General features: G+C 43.3%; 1 protein-coding gene across 2 annotated transcripts in view; it reads left to right on the forward strand.

Moving 5' to 3' along the window:
• The first annotated feature begins 11318 nt into the window (after positions 1–11318).
• SLC12A5 (solute carrier family 12 member 5) overlaps positions 11319–16673 on the forward strand; it is a 73594-nt gene continuing 68239 nt past the window's right edge. For both annotated transcript variants that reach the window (XM_066586721.1, XM_066586722.1), the window contains exon 1: positions 11319–11457. In XM_066586721.1, coding sequence (XP_066442818.1) covers positions 11406–11457 — 52 coding nt within the window. In that variant the 5' untranslated portion in view covers positions 11319–11405. The remainder of the gene's footprint in view (positions 11458–16673) is intronic.

Below are 16673 nucleotides of genomic sequence, written 5' to 3' on the forward strand. Positions count from 1 at the left end.
CTGTGTGCATGCATGCTGTTCCGATGTTTGTCTGGTGTTTTCTATCTTTGGTCTAAGCCCTATCTTGTTGGAGCCAGCCGTTCAGTGGTGATTAGACACCTGAGTCCTATCATGTTTGTTTCACCCGTCCAATAGTGGTAGAACACCTGAGTCTCATCTTGTCTGCTTCCTCCATCTGATGGCAGTTAGACATCTGAGGTATATGTCCCTTCTGAATCCCCTCTGTTGGTTTGTGTGCAGATGCCTGAATCCCCTCCGTCCCTTAGATGCCTGAACTGTGTTCTGTTTGTTGTCTGGTGTGGCTGTTGTCTTCTGTCTGTTATGTGCTTTTGCCATTTCCATCTACTGCACCTATCTTCATACAGGGACAGTGTAGGCTCCCTAGGTACAAGACATGTAACCGTCCCTATTGGGATGACTACCCTGCTTTTAGGCAGGGTCCCTTAAGCCAATGTTGGTTAGGGATAGTATTCCTATTCCTATCTTTTGCATTATCCCTTGCTTGGTGTTGTTTTACAAGTATGTATTTGGTCCATTATGGACATTATTATGTCATAGTTTGACGTGTTAGTGACATTGTGGTCAATGTAATAATCTTATACTCCAATTTTGGTATTTGGGGATGTAGAGTACAGGACACTTTGTTATAGTCTTTTCGTACATAATCTTTGATTTAAAAAATCATATTGTACTGTATATTTGTGATGTACCTTTTTCTGTATATTGCACATCGTTATAATACTGAACTGGCAGAGTTTTCAATGAGCCCATGATCTAACCACTATTAATTACGTGTGTGTTGCATGGCCGCGGGATACGTGGTGAATGGAGTCAATGAAAGTAAAGAGATTTTTATCAATCCACGCACATGTGCGTATGTACACTGCGTGTCATTACGAGTGAGAAAAAAATCGCAGCATGCACCATTTTAATCACGTATTACGTACTTATTGATCTCTCTGGGTGCGTGCAAAATGCATGTTGCTAGGAGACATGCAATGAAGTGGTTAAAAAGCAAGAAGAAGTTGGGGCATTTTTTTGGGCGCATATTGAAACGCGGTGCATACACAGTATATACTCAGCCATAGACACGCAAAAAAATGCATACACAATCATACGCAGGGAAAAAGAGATTCAATTTGCAGGGTTACGCAGTTAATTACATGCAGCGTTTTACGCATACGCCTGTGGACATGAGGCCTAAGAGTGCCACAGCTCAAAACATAGAAGAGAATTGTTGCTTCTTTATGCTACAAATCCACTAAAGTTGTTTTAGTCAAGGACCAGGAGAGTACTGAATGTTTTTGAAATCACGCTTTAATTCGTAGAGGCCGTTCAGTTTATTCTGTGCGCCAGGAATGAAGGCTCCAGCCAGGTGGTAACCAAGCATATTTGGAGCAAGTACAAACTGGCTTTTTACTGTTGTGTCCAACATGTTATTATTGTCTTTTCAGAATTTTTGATTAAAAATATTATTTTGTATATTTGTGGTGTACAATCGATGTACAGCGAGCTTCACTGGAAGCTCCTAATTTGTGTAGAACTGTACTCATTTTGAGGAGTCTTGGGTTTACTAATGGCTCATGTCCCGTTTTCCGCAACAGATATATTGTTTGTCAGGGGGGCAGCACCCACTGGCATGAAATTCTGGAGAAGGTGGAGCTCACTTATCAAAGCTGCGTGTGGACTGCTGCGAAATCTAGGCCAACATCAGGAATTGTTGGACATCATGTGTGTGTTTACAGACAAAGCATGGTTCCATATGTGTGACCACGTGAATAGCCAAAACGCATAGATTTGGGCCACAGCTAACCTGCATGAAATCCATAAAATACTATTGCATCCCATAAAAGTCGGTCATCGGCACTATTTTCTTCAATGACACCTTCAACACTGAACGTTACCTGACTGAATGTTATAGACTTCATGAACCAGATGGATGATGATTAAATGTAGAATGGTTATTGATGGCAAGATGAGGCAAATTGTTACATGTCCAAACAGAGTATGGTGGAAATTAATTCTTTCTCCAAGGACTCAGGAGGGCAGACGTGCACCAACTCAACATGCAGGTAGCAAACTGCCAAATGAGGGAGCTAATTACACCTGTGAGGGACACCTGATAAAACAGCCTCTCACACAACCTCCTAATATAGATGGGGGTGGCTGCTTGGTGTATATTCCCACACAGAGTAGATACAAAGTGCCAGACCATTTTGATACATGTAGTGCATCCTATTAATGACACCATAATAGTTCGGCGGGTAGTGTATTAGTGTAGGGACTCACAACACGCCAGGAGCCTTGACGTGGCATGTGAGCTCATGTATTTTGGCCAAAATCCAACTAATACATTGCAATTATTATATATTATTCACATGCAGTGTGGCTTTTAAATGCCTGGGGGAGCCCATGGTGGCAGTACCAATCAGGTTCACTTATTGAGGTGCAGGGAAACCCGTCGAACTATTGTGTCAATAATAGGTTGCTGGTCTGTATAGTGCGCTACATGTATCAGAATGGTCCGGCACTTTGTATCTACTCTGTGTGGAAGTATACACCAAGCAGCCACCCCCCTCTATATTAGGAGCTTTCTCCAAGAACACAATCATGTCTGTGACCAAGGAGATTACTGGACCTTATACCAGCAGACTTTTTCCTGTGGGACTACTTAAAGGGTAAAGTGTTCACCAATAAACCCTGCCCTGTGTGCACTGAAGAATAACATTAGATGGGAAATTGATGCAATCAATGGCATGATGCAGCGCACTTTGAAAGCATCCTATAGAAATGTTGTGGAAGGACCTGAAGTGAGCAGTTCATGGGAGGAAACCCACCGACATCACAAAGTTGAAGCTGTTTTGTATGGAGGAATGCGTTAAAATTATTCCAAGCCAATGTGCAGGACTAATCAACAATTATCAGAAACATTTGGATTCAGTTATTGCAGCACAACGGATGCTGAAAGCAAAGGTTCACATACTTTTGTCACTCACGGATATGTGATATTGGATCAATTTTCTCAGTGAATGAATGATGAAGTCTAATATTTTCGACTTGTTTACTTGATTTCGTTCTGTTTATCTACTTTTAGGACTTGTGCAAAAATTTGATTTACTTTTAGGTCAAGTAGAAGCAGAAATATTGAAAATTCTAAAGGGTTCACATACTTTCAAGCACCACTGTAAGCTCTAACAAATGACTAAAGTCATTGGATGATTGTGCATATCATATGAGCAGCTGCACAGGGGCCTTGCAGGTAAGGGGGCACATTATCCTCATTAAGATGATTGCGGGTTGCAATTCAACCATTTGCAATGCCTGTGGCTATAATCCTTGTCAAGATGAGAGCTAAAATGTAAGGAAATCTAAAAAGGATGTGTGAATGTTAACTAAAGGAGCATAACAAAAAGTTGCTCATGATTCTTCACAATGGTTATCCTAATTTGCAGAATGTGAGGTTAAGGCCTCTTTCACACGGCCGCTAGGGGTTTCCACGTGCGCCCGCCAACACTGTAAAAACGCATGAATGGGTGCACAAACCTAATATTTGTGCGCCTGTTCAGACGGCCCAGGCCCAGCACATATACGGTGAGGTCGCAATGCCGTTGGGCAGGGAGAGACAGCTTTGCTAAGCTGTTTTCCCCCTTCCCTCCCCCTCACTGGCTCACCTCCTCTTTCCTGTTTGCAATGGGAGGGGGCGGAGCTAAGCTCCCTCCACAGACAGCAATGGGAGGGGCGGAGCTTAGCTCCACCTCTGTTTCGCCCCCTCCCATTGCAAACAGCCGGTAGGAAGGAGAGAGGAAAAAAAAAGGGGGAGGGTGTTTAGCAGTCATAATGCTTAACTCCCTCCCACCTCCCTTCTCTGTCATAGGCTCCCATAGGAGTCTATTCAGCCACCGACGTATTCCGGGCAGAAAGATAGTTCCAGGACAATTCTTCCTGTCCAACGTAAATGCGCCTGGTGCTATATTGGCTGGCCGGGTGCTTTTACACTGCGGGAATACGTCTGTATGATCTGATGCATTGGAATCCAATGCATCAGGTGGTAGCGTATATCGGCTGGCCGTGAAAACAGTGGCCGATATACACTCGCGTGAATAAGCCCTAAGATCACTGAATCGCGGCCGAAAATCGCATGAACAAGTGGCAGCTGCAACCAAGTCGCGGCTGCAACTCCCACTTTCCCACCCATTCAGACGGCTGGGTGAAATTCAGCTCTGCTAAACTCACTCCCCCTTCCCTCCCCTCTCCGTCGCTTTCCGACTGCCAGCAAGCCAAAGTAATAGGGCTGGAGCTTAGCAGAACTAGCCGTTCCAAACTCCCTCCGCCTCCCTCCCTAGCCTATGGGAGCTGCTAGCAAGGGGAAGGAGAGGGACTTTAGCAATGCGAGCCACTACTAAACTGCTTCCCCCTTCCCTTTTCTGACAGTTCTCATAGGCTCCCATAGGAGTCTATGGGAACGGCCGGCATATTCCCACAAAAGATGAGACAAGTCCTATCTTTTCCGGCATCACGTAAATAGCGTGTGCGCTATCTTTTCCGGCCAGCCAATTTTTACGCACCGGAAAATCGCCCATCTGAACAAATGCAAAATAGCTACAATCAAACACTCGTGTTAAACTAACCTTAGATTGTGGCCCGATTTGGGATCTACAGTTGAGTATTAGGTACATCCAGATGGCTGTCCATACATGTGATGAATGCACAGTGGGATAACTGTTTATAACTGGCAATATAGGGGGTGGCTGTCACAGTGACAGCTGCTACTTCATCTGCAAAGAGGCCCCAGTAACCCTCCAGGGATATATTAGCACTATATGAAAAAAACCACGGTGTGATCAAAGGGATCAATAATAGTTGTGATAGTTGTTAAAAAGAATTATTTACCTGCTGAGAACATTCCCCGTTTAAACAGCATGACGGCCATCCATGAAAGCATTTCTTTACAGTTATTGTTTAGGGAGAGCTCAAATACAGATGTCAGAGGTCTTCTATGATATGAAATATAGGGCTGAATTAACCTGGAACCCACCATATCTCAATGCTAAGTAGACATTAAGCAACTCAATGTATGCAGGCGTTCAACCGCCAGTAGTTCACGGAATTGTAGGGCACAATCTTTATATATATGGCATAGAGTCCGCCCTACCAAAATCTAGTTGGTGAGGTAATCATAGACATTGGCTTCACCATTATCAATGCTTGCTTGAGTGGTAGATGTGTACACACCGTCAGAGGTATTCGTTATTTGCTTGCTGCAGGGGTAGTGGAACTCGTTCTTTCTAGAACTAGAAATCATGGATTGACTAGTCCCTAAGGCCATTGGAAATGTCTCTTGTATAGTTCCCTAACCATGGTGGTAACTACAGAACTTGTGTTAATCAAGCAGCTTACTTAAGAGTGCTCATTCAACTGATCTTGTACCATCAAGATCTTGCTTGGTGTCCTATAGTACTGTTAATTGTCACCCACAGGGTCAGGAGACCCTGGTTGACAATGGAAAGGGATTGCACCTGTTTCTGGGCTAGACTCCTCTTGGCTGAGAGACCTTGTAGCTAGGTGGTATTCACTTGGTGTCAGTGCCGTTTTGCTCCTACCCATTCTGTCAGCAATCTCATTCCTGTCCTCTGGGCTCCCCACACAGTTACCTCCACTGGGTGTGGACATGGGCTCAACAAGAACCATACCAGTAGGACAAGTGTTGTTCATCTTCTGCATTTAGAAGCACCTTTGACCACCTCTGACCGTGTGACACCTGGAATTTTGTTCACATGGCCCACTGAACCTCCTCCACAGACAGAGCCTTGGCACACAGGCCTGCTATGAATTGGTCGTTGAACAGTCCATCTGGGTTGTGGGCCATGATACATCCCTAAGGGTCTTGACTTTGTAGCCTCTGCCAGAGTTGCTGTAGCCTCACCACAAACTGTTGCAGTATCACTTTGCCTCCCTGGCTGTGGCTAGAGATGTCTTTCTGGAGCCCCGACAGGAAAACCTGGTCTCTATATACCATCTATAGGCTCACTATGATACCCTTCAGAGAAGCTTGATGTTTGATACACAATACTGTCACTGCTTTAAGGCATCTCCCTCTAGGAGGCTCAGGTCTAAGTCAACTTGGCTCAGTTGCGTCCTGTGACACAGAACAGTGGATATTGGTCTTCAGTCTTTTAGCCTATTCCTCCAGCATATAGTTGCTGCAGTCATACTTTGGCAGGCACCAGCCTAAAGGGTACTATTATCTTTTTCCGTTATCCTCAGCTGATTCTTGAGGTTAAATTTTACCGACTTTGCCAATGTCGAATTTACGTGTGGCCTTTGACCCTTACTTCCACTTGAGAATGTGCAGTAATAAAGCCGGATATGCAGCAATAAACTTAATAACTACTCTATGGGAGGCACAGAACTTAATAGTTGCAATCACAATAGGTACAGGCATGGTGGTAACAAAGTCTTTAATGCTACAGAACTTGATGGCAACTATTAGCTACAAACAGTTTTTTAGCAGAGTGCACAGCTCTCTCTTTATGAGGGCACAGAACATTGTGGTTACAGTCTCTGGTACTTTTGATGAGAACACTACTGAGGTTTCTCCAGGATTTACCTACGCCACAGTACAGTCTTTCCAGGTAGCAGTCTAGAACTGTGACATATCCAAAGACCTTCCATGTGGAGATTTCTCCTGATGCCAGCAGTACTGTGCAAAGCCATGATCAACACTATTCAAGAGGCCAGGGCAGCCAATGGCCACCCAGAGAATCCAGGGGTCTACGGCTGATGCTTTTCATCAGCAAGAACGAACAATGCAATGATATAAAGCATCAATATAATGCCACTCAGTGCTGGCAGTCCTCATGGTTAACATCATCACTATCAACTTTAAAGGACCGGTACCTGCAAATGAAGTGTGGGCAAAACAGTAAAATAACAACGTAACACAATTGTTCATTTAACTCCATGGGTATAATAACAGTTCAGATGCATACTTTGTAAGGGGGTGCAGTATAAGTTGTAAGTGATTCATCTCAACCACATTGCTCCTTTAACTAATACACATTACGTCCCCCAATCATCAGGATGTAGTCAAAAAGTCTGATCCAGCGCTATATATCAATATTGGTGTTCTATAGTGAAATAACAATAGTATACTTGAATAGAAAGGCATGGAGGCGCTACATGATGGTATAGTGCACAGGCCCCTGGGGGCTTTGAAAGGTAGATTTCAATTTTGCGTTGTGGCCCCTGTAAGAGAGCGTAAAACCCAATTACAGAGTTGAAGAGGAGCATGCGAGAATCAGAAATACACTTTCTGCATCTCTCTGAGTCCTGTGGGACCCAGCTATGATTGAAGTAATGAAAGTATATTTGCAGTGGCCTCCTTCTGTAACGATCGTCCAGGAAGTCATCCACTGGTGTCTGCAGAAGATTCGTGAAAATCATGCAAGTTTTATGCATTGCAAGATGCACAAAACTTGCACGAAAATACAAGCCATTTTTTGCAATGGGTGCATGTACATGGACGATTTTTCTCTCACAGCCAAGCTATGAGATAGAAGTCTCGCAGTATGTTCTATTCTCGTACAAGAATGTCCCACATTTGCACAGCACACAGATGGGGTGTCCATTTGCTGCACAATACGAGTTGCACCCAAGAATGTCGGACGCGACTTGCTGTTGCCACTGTATGAATGCATCCCAAGCTAACTGCACGCGGCTGAGTGCGATATCAGGCCAGGAAACTCAGCCTGATATCGCAGTCGGCAATATGCTTTTTACCCATGGATGCAAGGTGATCTCCAGGCAAAAAGATTCACGTGCAATAGAGGATCCGAAGTGTTCCCCATTTATTTCAATAGGAGAGCTCAAATCGCACTCGCTTGCACATCACACAGCATACGAGAGCCATACAATGTATTTAAAGGGGTTTTCCAGGGAGAATACTACTGATGACCTATCCTCAGGATAGGTCATCAATGGTTGGTCAGCTAGGGGCCGTAGTTTGGGACCCTGACCGATCAGCTCAGCGGACGCATGCTGTCAGCGCCGCAATAACACAGGTCGGAGTGGAAGCAGTGGAAGTCTCCATCCGGACCTTTGTGTAGTGGCCAATGCTTGTATCTGAGGGCACGGCTCTCATTGAAATCAACGTGACTTCAGCTACGACCTATGTGTATTTGTAGTGCTGATAGCCTGCGCGAGCGCAGCTGATTGGTTGGGGTCCCGAGCGACGGACTCCGGCCGATCAACTTGATGACCTATCCTGAGGATAGGTCATCAGTAGTATTCTCCCTGGAAAACCCCCTTAAGGTCCCATTTAAATCAATTTGTGCCAAGGAAGGCAAAGAAAGTAGAGCATGCAACGATTTTTTTCCCTCGCAGCATTGCTTTGAGGGAAAACATCGCTCTTGAGTATGACTCCATTCAAAAGAATGGAGTTCATATTTGTGCAGGTTTTGTGAGTCTTGCAACTCACAAAACTCGTGCAAGATTAGCGCTTGTGTGAAAACATCCTTGTATAAACAGTCTGACTTTGGCGTGAAGGAATGCTGCCTTCCAATAGGTGGCACTGTGGAGGTATTATTCCATCTCCCTTATTTGCATATTACCCAGTGGAGCATTAATTGGCCTTTTGAGTCTCCTCACTCACCATCTAGGTACTCTCCCTAAGGAGAAAAGATAGCATTTCTGACCACCGGCCTTAGAGAGATGCGGAAAGCAGATATCTGCTTCTCACATGCTACTCTTCAACTTTTCAATTGGGTTTTACTCTTTATCTCTTACAGGGGCCACAATACAAAATTAAAACCCATGTTCCAGGGCCCCCAGCGTGCGCCATACCATCATGTAGCGCATCCATGCCTTCCTATTCAAGTACACTATTGTTATTTCAGTATAGGACACCAGCATTTAGATATAGCCCTGGATTCTTGAATACTCCCTGTATTTTAATGCCAATGGTGGCTCCTTACAGATTTAACTCCCGGTGCTAATGGCAGATAGACTTCTCCAGCTTTACAGAATAGGCTGGATTTCCAGTGTCACTGCATCTAAATGACAATATAAAAGCCCTTCCTCTGTGTTTCTGCAGTGTCCTCTCAAGATATAGGTTTCTGGAGCATCATCCACACTCAAGGGAGAAGAGATATGCCTCCAGAATACATGATCAAGTGATTGCTTCTCAAGGGATGTGGAGGAGACAGGAAATATGAGGGAGAAAGATCAAAGTGAAAGGGAAGACAGAAGGGAGGGGCGTAGAGAGGGAATATATATTATATGTTATGTATATTAGAGCCAGCACGCCACAAGGCAATACATATGTATTAATGTATTTAAACCTTTGCTTTCATTTGTATATCACCCTGGAATTAACGGCACTTTAACATAAATATTAATAATAAATAATATTAATAATTAATATGTGTCTGTATATGTAATGCAAAACTTTAAGTACACAGCGACAAATTCTGATTGCTATGCCTTGCAACATGTATCAGATCTGCTTATAATACCTTCTCGATGGTTCATTGCTTCTACTACATGACCTGCATTCATGTGCTATTAAGACACAATTGTCAGATCACCATGTCCATGGCCACTTTAAGTGATAATTGGCTCATTCAGTGATCCACATGAAAGCAATGTTAGCAAATCAATTTGCATGTTTAAACATCTGGAGCCTACAAATCTCTGTTGCGTTCAGATGACCAGCTGTATAGACCACAGGTCAACCCCATGCCAATGCAAATCAATCATGCATAGTCTTCTGACATTTAGTGATGACTTGTAGAGCCGGAAAGCAAGGTAGTGTATATTGGCATCAGCTTTTTTCATCCAAATGCCTGGGTCTATGGCATGATATGAGTCAACTGTGACTCAATAATGCCTAAGCCTTTATCTAAAGCTCCTTTCTAGACATAGCGAGAAGTGCCCAATTCTCGTTTGCCGGAGTGATGTCATCACCAGCTCGTTGGCGCTCATGCAGCCTGTTTTGAGGGAGTTCTTGGGATAAATTGTGAATGCAGGCAGAAACTGTCAATTGAAAGTTGCTAATTACTTCTCTTACAAGCATATTCATTCAGGTTTCCTTAATCCAAGAGATCAGAATTGATTCATGAGTCGGAGGAAGTGCCTGGGAATTATGACCTGTTGCAAATGTAAATACTCAACATGTAGAAGTTTCCACCCTCCAAACTCTATGATGAGATACTTCATGACATCTGATCACCTTGATCAATGTGGACACCTGTCAGGTCTGTCCAAGGTAGAACTACAAGATGGTACAGTCTGTCTAGCGGAAGCCTCGGGAATTTGTCAGATCCCGCATTATGCAGAATGGTCATTAGAAAAGAAGTCTGAAGACCTCGTGATGGACCTCGAAACTGTCCACTGTATCTGCTATTAGAATAAAGATATATGTGAATATGATTAACTGTTATCTGCAGAGATGTGGATAGGCACCCGGCTAATGAAGGAGTTAGTTGAATAGATGAAAGCTAAACTAATACTGTGTAATGGCTTGTGCCTAATCCAGGACATTGCAAAACTAAAAAAAAAAAAAGGTTCTTAAAATGACGGGGATGGAAAAGCCTTAAAAATGTGGTCAAGCCTTCCAGAAGATATGGGTACCTCTAGATGACTTTAGTTCTTTTGGGGATTCTTATACATCTATTACATTTAGCATGCCCTAAAATGAGTCAATTGAAGACTATTCTATCCTACATCTACAGGACCTCCCGTTAATCTAGTAAACCTCGTAGATGAATAAGTGCAACATTCAAACTTTCCGTAAGATTAATTTTTAGTTGCGTAGCCTATTTTGGCGTCACGTAAGATAGTAACCACCAGATATATCCAGCATGTTCGATCTATTTTGAAGAATGCTTCGGATGGCTGTCATCATGAATGGTTGCCGTTGTCCAAAATTTCATCGGATTGTCAATTTCGTCAGCATTCATGTAATGGGTATGGGCACCTTAAGAGCTGATGAACCAGACAGAGATGCAGGGAATTCCCATATACAGTATCTCCCTGTGATGCCCATTCCCTGTCATCCAGTCTCCACACAGCTCACTCCGTCATTCTCTCCTGCATGTTTTTCTTCTGCTTTTATTCCATTGCCCCCTCCTTCTCCCCTTCCAGTGTCTCTATTTCTCCCCCATCGCTCTCTCTTCTCTCTCTGCCCCCCCCACCTGCTCTCGCCCTCCCTCCCGCCTGTACATGGGGATGTGAGTGTGCGCGCTGAAGGATCTCTGCACTGCAGCCTCCTCCTCCTCCTCCTCTCTCTTTCTCCCTCTATCACACACTGAGCATCGCTGCAGTATTAGGCATCAGTCCCTGGAAAGGAAGAAAAGGAGCCTGAGAAAGAGACTGGGAGAGGAAGCAGCACAGGAGAGAGAGACAGGATGCTCAACAACCTGACTGAGTGTGAGGAGGGAGAGGGGGGTACCAGTCAAGGTAAGTGCTGGAATCCGGCAAAGAGAGAGGTGGGGGGAGCTAATTCTCCGCAGTGCTGCTTCCGAAGTGGGGGGGCGGTAGTGACCAGACTAGTGGGGGGGAGCGGGTCCCCCTTATGTTATGTTCACTTTGGAGCCCATTCATAAAACAGTAAGAGGCCAAGTGCTTTCGGAATAACAAAAAATACTCCCCCCCATCCAAAAAAAAAAGACCGGGGCCTGGAGACATCTTATGCACCCCAAAAATTATTTTAAGTAGCACACACTGTTGCACTTGACACCTAAATCTAGACAACTAACCCTACGCAGACCCTTACGACCCAGACACCTTTGCAGATCCTGGCGACACGCTGCACTTCTGCATTCAACCCCGATCATTTCTGCTGGGAAATGAGCTTCAATCAATTGTAAAGCACTCAATCTTACGTAGTGTATCCTCGGGACGGTGACATACGTCTAGTATATAGGACCAACGAGAAATATTTTTCCCTTTAGCCCTTTAGCAAGAGCGTACCTGTCTACTTTCCCACTAAACACCGTTGCATGATTTAGTCTGCATAATTCTGCCACCTGTACGTAACACAGTGCCCATCATAATGCAAAATCTACTTAGCACTCGTCGCCGCTGCAAACTGACCCATATTATCTCATCAGCGTCTTCAATGCATAAATCTCACAGCGAAAGACTGGTATTCTATATGCTGCCCCTCTGATTTTTTTTAATAACCCCCTTGCACTGGTCCCTTGCCTGCTGAGTATTATAGTCCCTGCTGACCTCTGACACCCCGTTGCACCCGCCCCCCCCCCTTGTGATGACCGTTCTCTCCTTTTGTGATATGATGTCTGGTTACTTTGCACATCCTATGAGACATCTCATCATCTTAAAAGCAGCTTCATTATGTTCATAGCACCAGTGGTGCATCATCTCTCATGTTCACTGCATTTTCCCATCAACCCTGCAATCTCCACCAGTATATATTGCCTTCTAGACTTCCCCTTGTTTGTATTCTCCACTGCTCCTCTGTCTTCTCACATAAACGCTGCATTCCATGTCATTGTAACTGCATCACAAGTCAAGTCATTTTCATACATGCAGAATCATTGGCGCAACTTTTTATATTTCACTGAGCATTTACCCGTCCGCCAGATTTTCGATGGCATGCTGACATCATGTAACATTACTTAAGGGAACAGTATCCCAAAAAAAAAACACGAATGCTATATTTTTATATAGAATGAGACGGATATTTGTGCATTGAAATATTTCTAATCGGTGCTTTTATTTTTCAGCTTTTATTTAAAATGTGCTGAAAATTATGCTAAAAAAATGCAATCCGGAATAAAAGACATTTGAATAGGATCCTACTGTTCAATAATGTCATAGACCGTTCACAGCTGACATATACAAGTCAAGGAGCCCTATATAGTTTGGATCTTGAAGTTGTCTTCAGTGTTACAAGATAACCTTTCACTGATAAAATATTGAGTTTTTGTTTTTTTTTTTTTGCTGCAACATATTTCCCCAGGGTAGAGGATCTACACCCTAAGAGCAGATACGCATATATCATACTGACCTGTAAAATCAATGCTTCTTGGCCCCTCCATAAAATTAACCGAATGCATCAACTCACCTTTGACCTTTGCCTGCTGCCTGATATATTCATAGCATGATTTACTGCCTTGGGAATCTAAGGACTCAATTAATTACATACAGGATATACGTGAAGACGTGATGCAGACTGTCCTTATACAATGTAAACTAAGAGGGGGGTCTTTCTGCAAAATGTGGAAATAGATTTGTAGAACAGTGAAACGGTAAATAGTGCAAAGCAATAACCACTTTTAGGTCAAAACGGTTCTATTAAAGGGGCTGGTTGCTTTAGAAAACCTATTTTGAAACATTATGTTAGGGAATTCTGAGATAAAAGAAGGGGAACCCCAATTTAAGATCCCCAGAGTGGAAAGTGGTTACAATGAGTGTCTCTCCTTCTAGAGGATCTGAGACATTCATTTGTTGCACAAAAAGATACTTTGCTTTTAATAGGTACAGTGTAATACTTATTTTTCCCTGTGGGGGCACTGTAGGATAACTCCACACTTTCAAGTTCTCCTAAAGGTCATAGTTGTTCACTGAGGGTCCAAACAGCAAGACACCATCTAATGAGTTTGTTGTCAATGGACCCTTGTGTTAAGAAGAGCGACTTTTGTCTGTTCACTTAAAGCATTAGGGTCCTTTTACATGGAATGATTATGGTTCAAATTCCCGCTGGATCTTGGGGATTTGAATGATAATCGTTCAGTGTAACCGCTGCCAATGACTGAAGATAAATAATAATTTGCTTGTTTATCGTTCGTCGTTCAATTTTTGCAGGCATACAAATCAAATGATGATCGGCCAGGGTAAACAGGCAGATATGCATCAATAAATAACTGCCTGTTTACTGTGAATGGAGGCGGACAACTAGAAGCGCCTGACAATCGTTCCATGTCCCAATATTGACTATTATCCCTTAGGGCAGCTTCACACAACCATAATTCACTGCGTGCCGCCCACATGATACAGCCGCGTTGCGCTCAGCAAGTACACAGTGACATTGTGTACTTGCTGCCAATCGCCATGCACTATCTTGGCGTGTAAGCGTATGTAATATGTGCCAAAATAGAACATCTTTTTTGCGCTTATGTTGCGCAATATGTGTGAGCAGCAACATTGGAGCCCATAGAAGATTTTTACAGCATATTCCGCACACAGAACCTGCGCACATAATACGCTGTAACCATACATTCATGTGAAGGAGTTCTTATTCACCTGATTGGTGGTGGTCTGACCATGGGACCCCTACCAATCCCAAAAATGAAGGTTCTGTGTTCACTACTGCAGGAGGCACAATGAGCAGGAGTTTCAATGGATCAGTGGCCAAGCTTGGTTGCTGCCACTCCATTTATCTCTATAGGACTGACGGACATACCTGATTATTTTATTTGCCTATCTCCGGTAGTCCCATTGAAATGAATGGAGCGGCAACGCATATTGCTGCGCCACAGCTCCATTCAAGCTGCTCCTCACTGTTGAAGTGCAGTGTGCAGGAAAGGTGAACACAAGACTTCCATTCTTGTAATCGGAAGGGATCCCAATGGTTGGCCCCCCACTGATTAGACTTTTATTACCTATCCAGTGAATAGGTGATAAAAGTCGATTCTGGGAATAAACCTTTTAAACTTCTGCTGTAGTACCATGATTTGCATCATAAAGTATTATAAGATTTCCCCATTTAGCACCTTCCTATGTTTCAAGGCTTTTATTACACTGACTAAGTGTTTCTTTACAGCGCAGGACGTAATGTATTATAACTATAGGGTGACGCTTGACCGCAACCATCTCGGAAATGACACAGTCCATGTAATATTTTGGGCTAATTTATCAATGTGGAATTTGTACCCATTTAGTCACAAATGGAGAAAAAAAACATCAAAACTTTCTATCTACAGATTTGTTGTAGGACTAAACAGGGGTTTGCATACAAGTATGCCTTGTCTGTGTCTTGCAGTGAAGCCTCTTCTGCACCCTCATCCAGAGACTTTATGGGTCAACAATATATCTCAAACCACAGCAATTTTACAACAGGTTTCATTTGATCTCTATTCCTCTATTCATTCGATTTCTTTGACAGAGACGGACTAGATGGAAGTAAAAATCATTCACTAAAGCTGGCCATACAGGGTACTATTGTTCAGCCCAATAAGTCAAATCGGTCGGGTATTGGGCTATGTTAGGAGAGATAACAAGCTTTTTGTCGATCACAAGAGCTTGATATTGCACAAACTTGAACAAATTGGAACGTTTCCATGCGGTAACCTCATCCTAGTCTTTTATAATTGAGAAGAGAAGGATCAGGCACCTGTTGTACAAGTCCCAGTATAGCCGAGGTCCTAGAATCTTCCCATGTAGGGTCTCAAAAGTTAAAAAAAAAACATTATTGGCCAGGCAGGTACTCTATAGTCTATAGATCTGCAATGCCCGGACATGGTCACGCTTGATTAATTATGTAGCAAATACTTCTGATTTTATTATACCATATAATAAACTCCTCCCATAGTGCTTAGTTTTTCTTTTACCATTATAGTAGTACTAATGAAATTGGAACTAAATTCATTGGACCCATTGCAATAGAAAGCCTCTTCGAAAATTGTGCATAGAACTTGGTGTTCTATATTAAAATACAATAGCATACTTGAATAGGAAGGCATGGACACACTATATGATGGTATGGTACACGAGCCCCTGGGGGACCCACGACATGGGTTTCAATTTTGTCTTGTGTTCCCTGTAACAGATAGAGATTAAAGCTCATTTGCAAAGTTGAGCATGTGAGAAGCAGAAATCCACTTTCCACGTCTCTCTAAGTCCTACGGGACCGCTTATGTGACTGAAGTAAGGAAAGCGTACTCAAAGTGGCCTCCTTATATGATAAGGGCAGGTCATTCAGGAAGTTACCCACTGTAGTTTGCAGTACTGATCCGCCTTGAATGAATACAGTTCCAACAACTGTTCCATGCATGTATCGTAGTAGAAGGAGGCCACTGTGTGTATGCTTTGCTTACTCCAGAAACGCTATCTTTTCTCCTTAGGGAGACCACCTAGAGGGTGAGTGAGTGAGGAGACTTGTAAGGCCATTCATGCTCTTCTGGGTATTATGCAAATAAGTGCTACAGAGGTATTGTTCCATCTCCCTTATCTGCATATTACCCAGAGGAGCATGGATGGCCTTATAAGTCTCCTCACTCACTCACCTTCTAGGTGCTCTCCATAAGGAGAAACAGTAGCATTCTTTACCCACATCACAGGCCTATCACTAGCCAAGCCAGAAACCTACTACACTGATGAGGGGCAAACACCCCAAAACAGCTGTCTGTGTATGGATTCTGGCTTGGCTTTCAATTCCCAGTCATTGTTATAAGGCTTGTATAAGGAGTCTAACATTACCTTGCAGGAATGCTGCCTTCCAATAGGTGGCGCTACAGAAGTATTGTTCCATTTCCCTTATTTACTTACTTCAGCAAAATTGAAATCCGTGCTCGTTCCGGTGCCCAGTATGTCTTCAAAGTAGGAGGGATTTGAAGTGTTAGTTCAAGGCAGGTACACGTGGGTCTGGTTGGCTTTCCTACATTAATATAGGGTGGTTGAAAAAAAATGGTGCAAAAAGTAAAGCTAATTTT

The sequence above is a fragment of the Eleutherodactylus coqui genome, chromosome 13, assembly GCF_035609145.1.
Source record: "Eleutherodactylus coqui strain aEleCoq1 chromosome 13, aEleCoq1.hap1, whole genome shotgun sequence".
NCBI classification, from domain to species: Eukaryota; Metazoa; Chordata; class Amphibia; order Anura; family Eleutherodactylidae; genus Eleutherodactylus; species Eleutherodactylus coqui.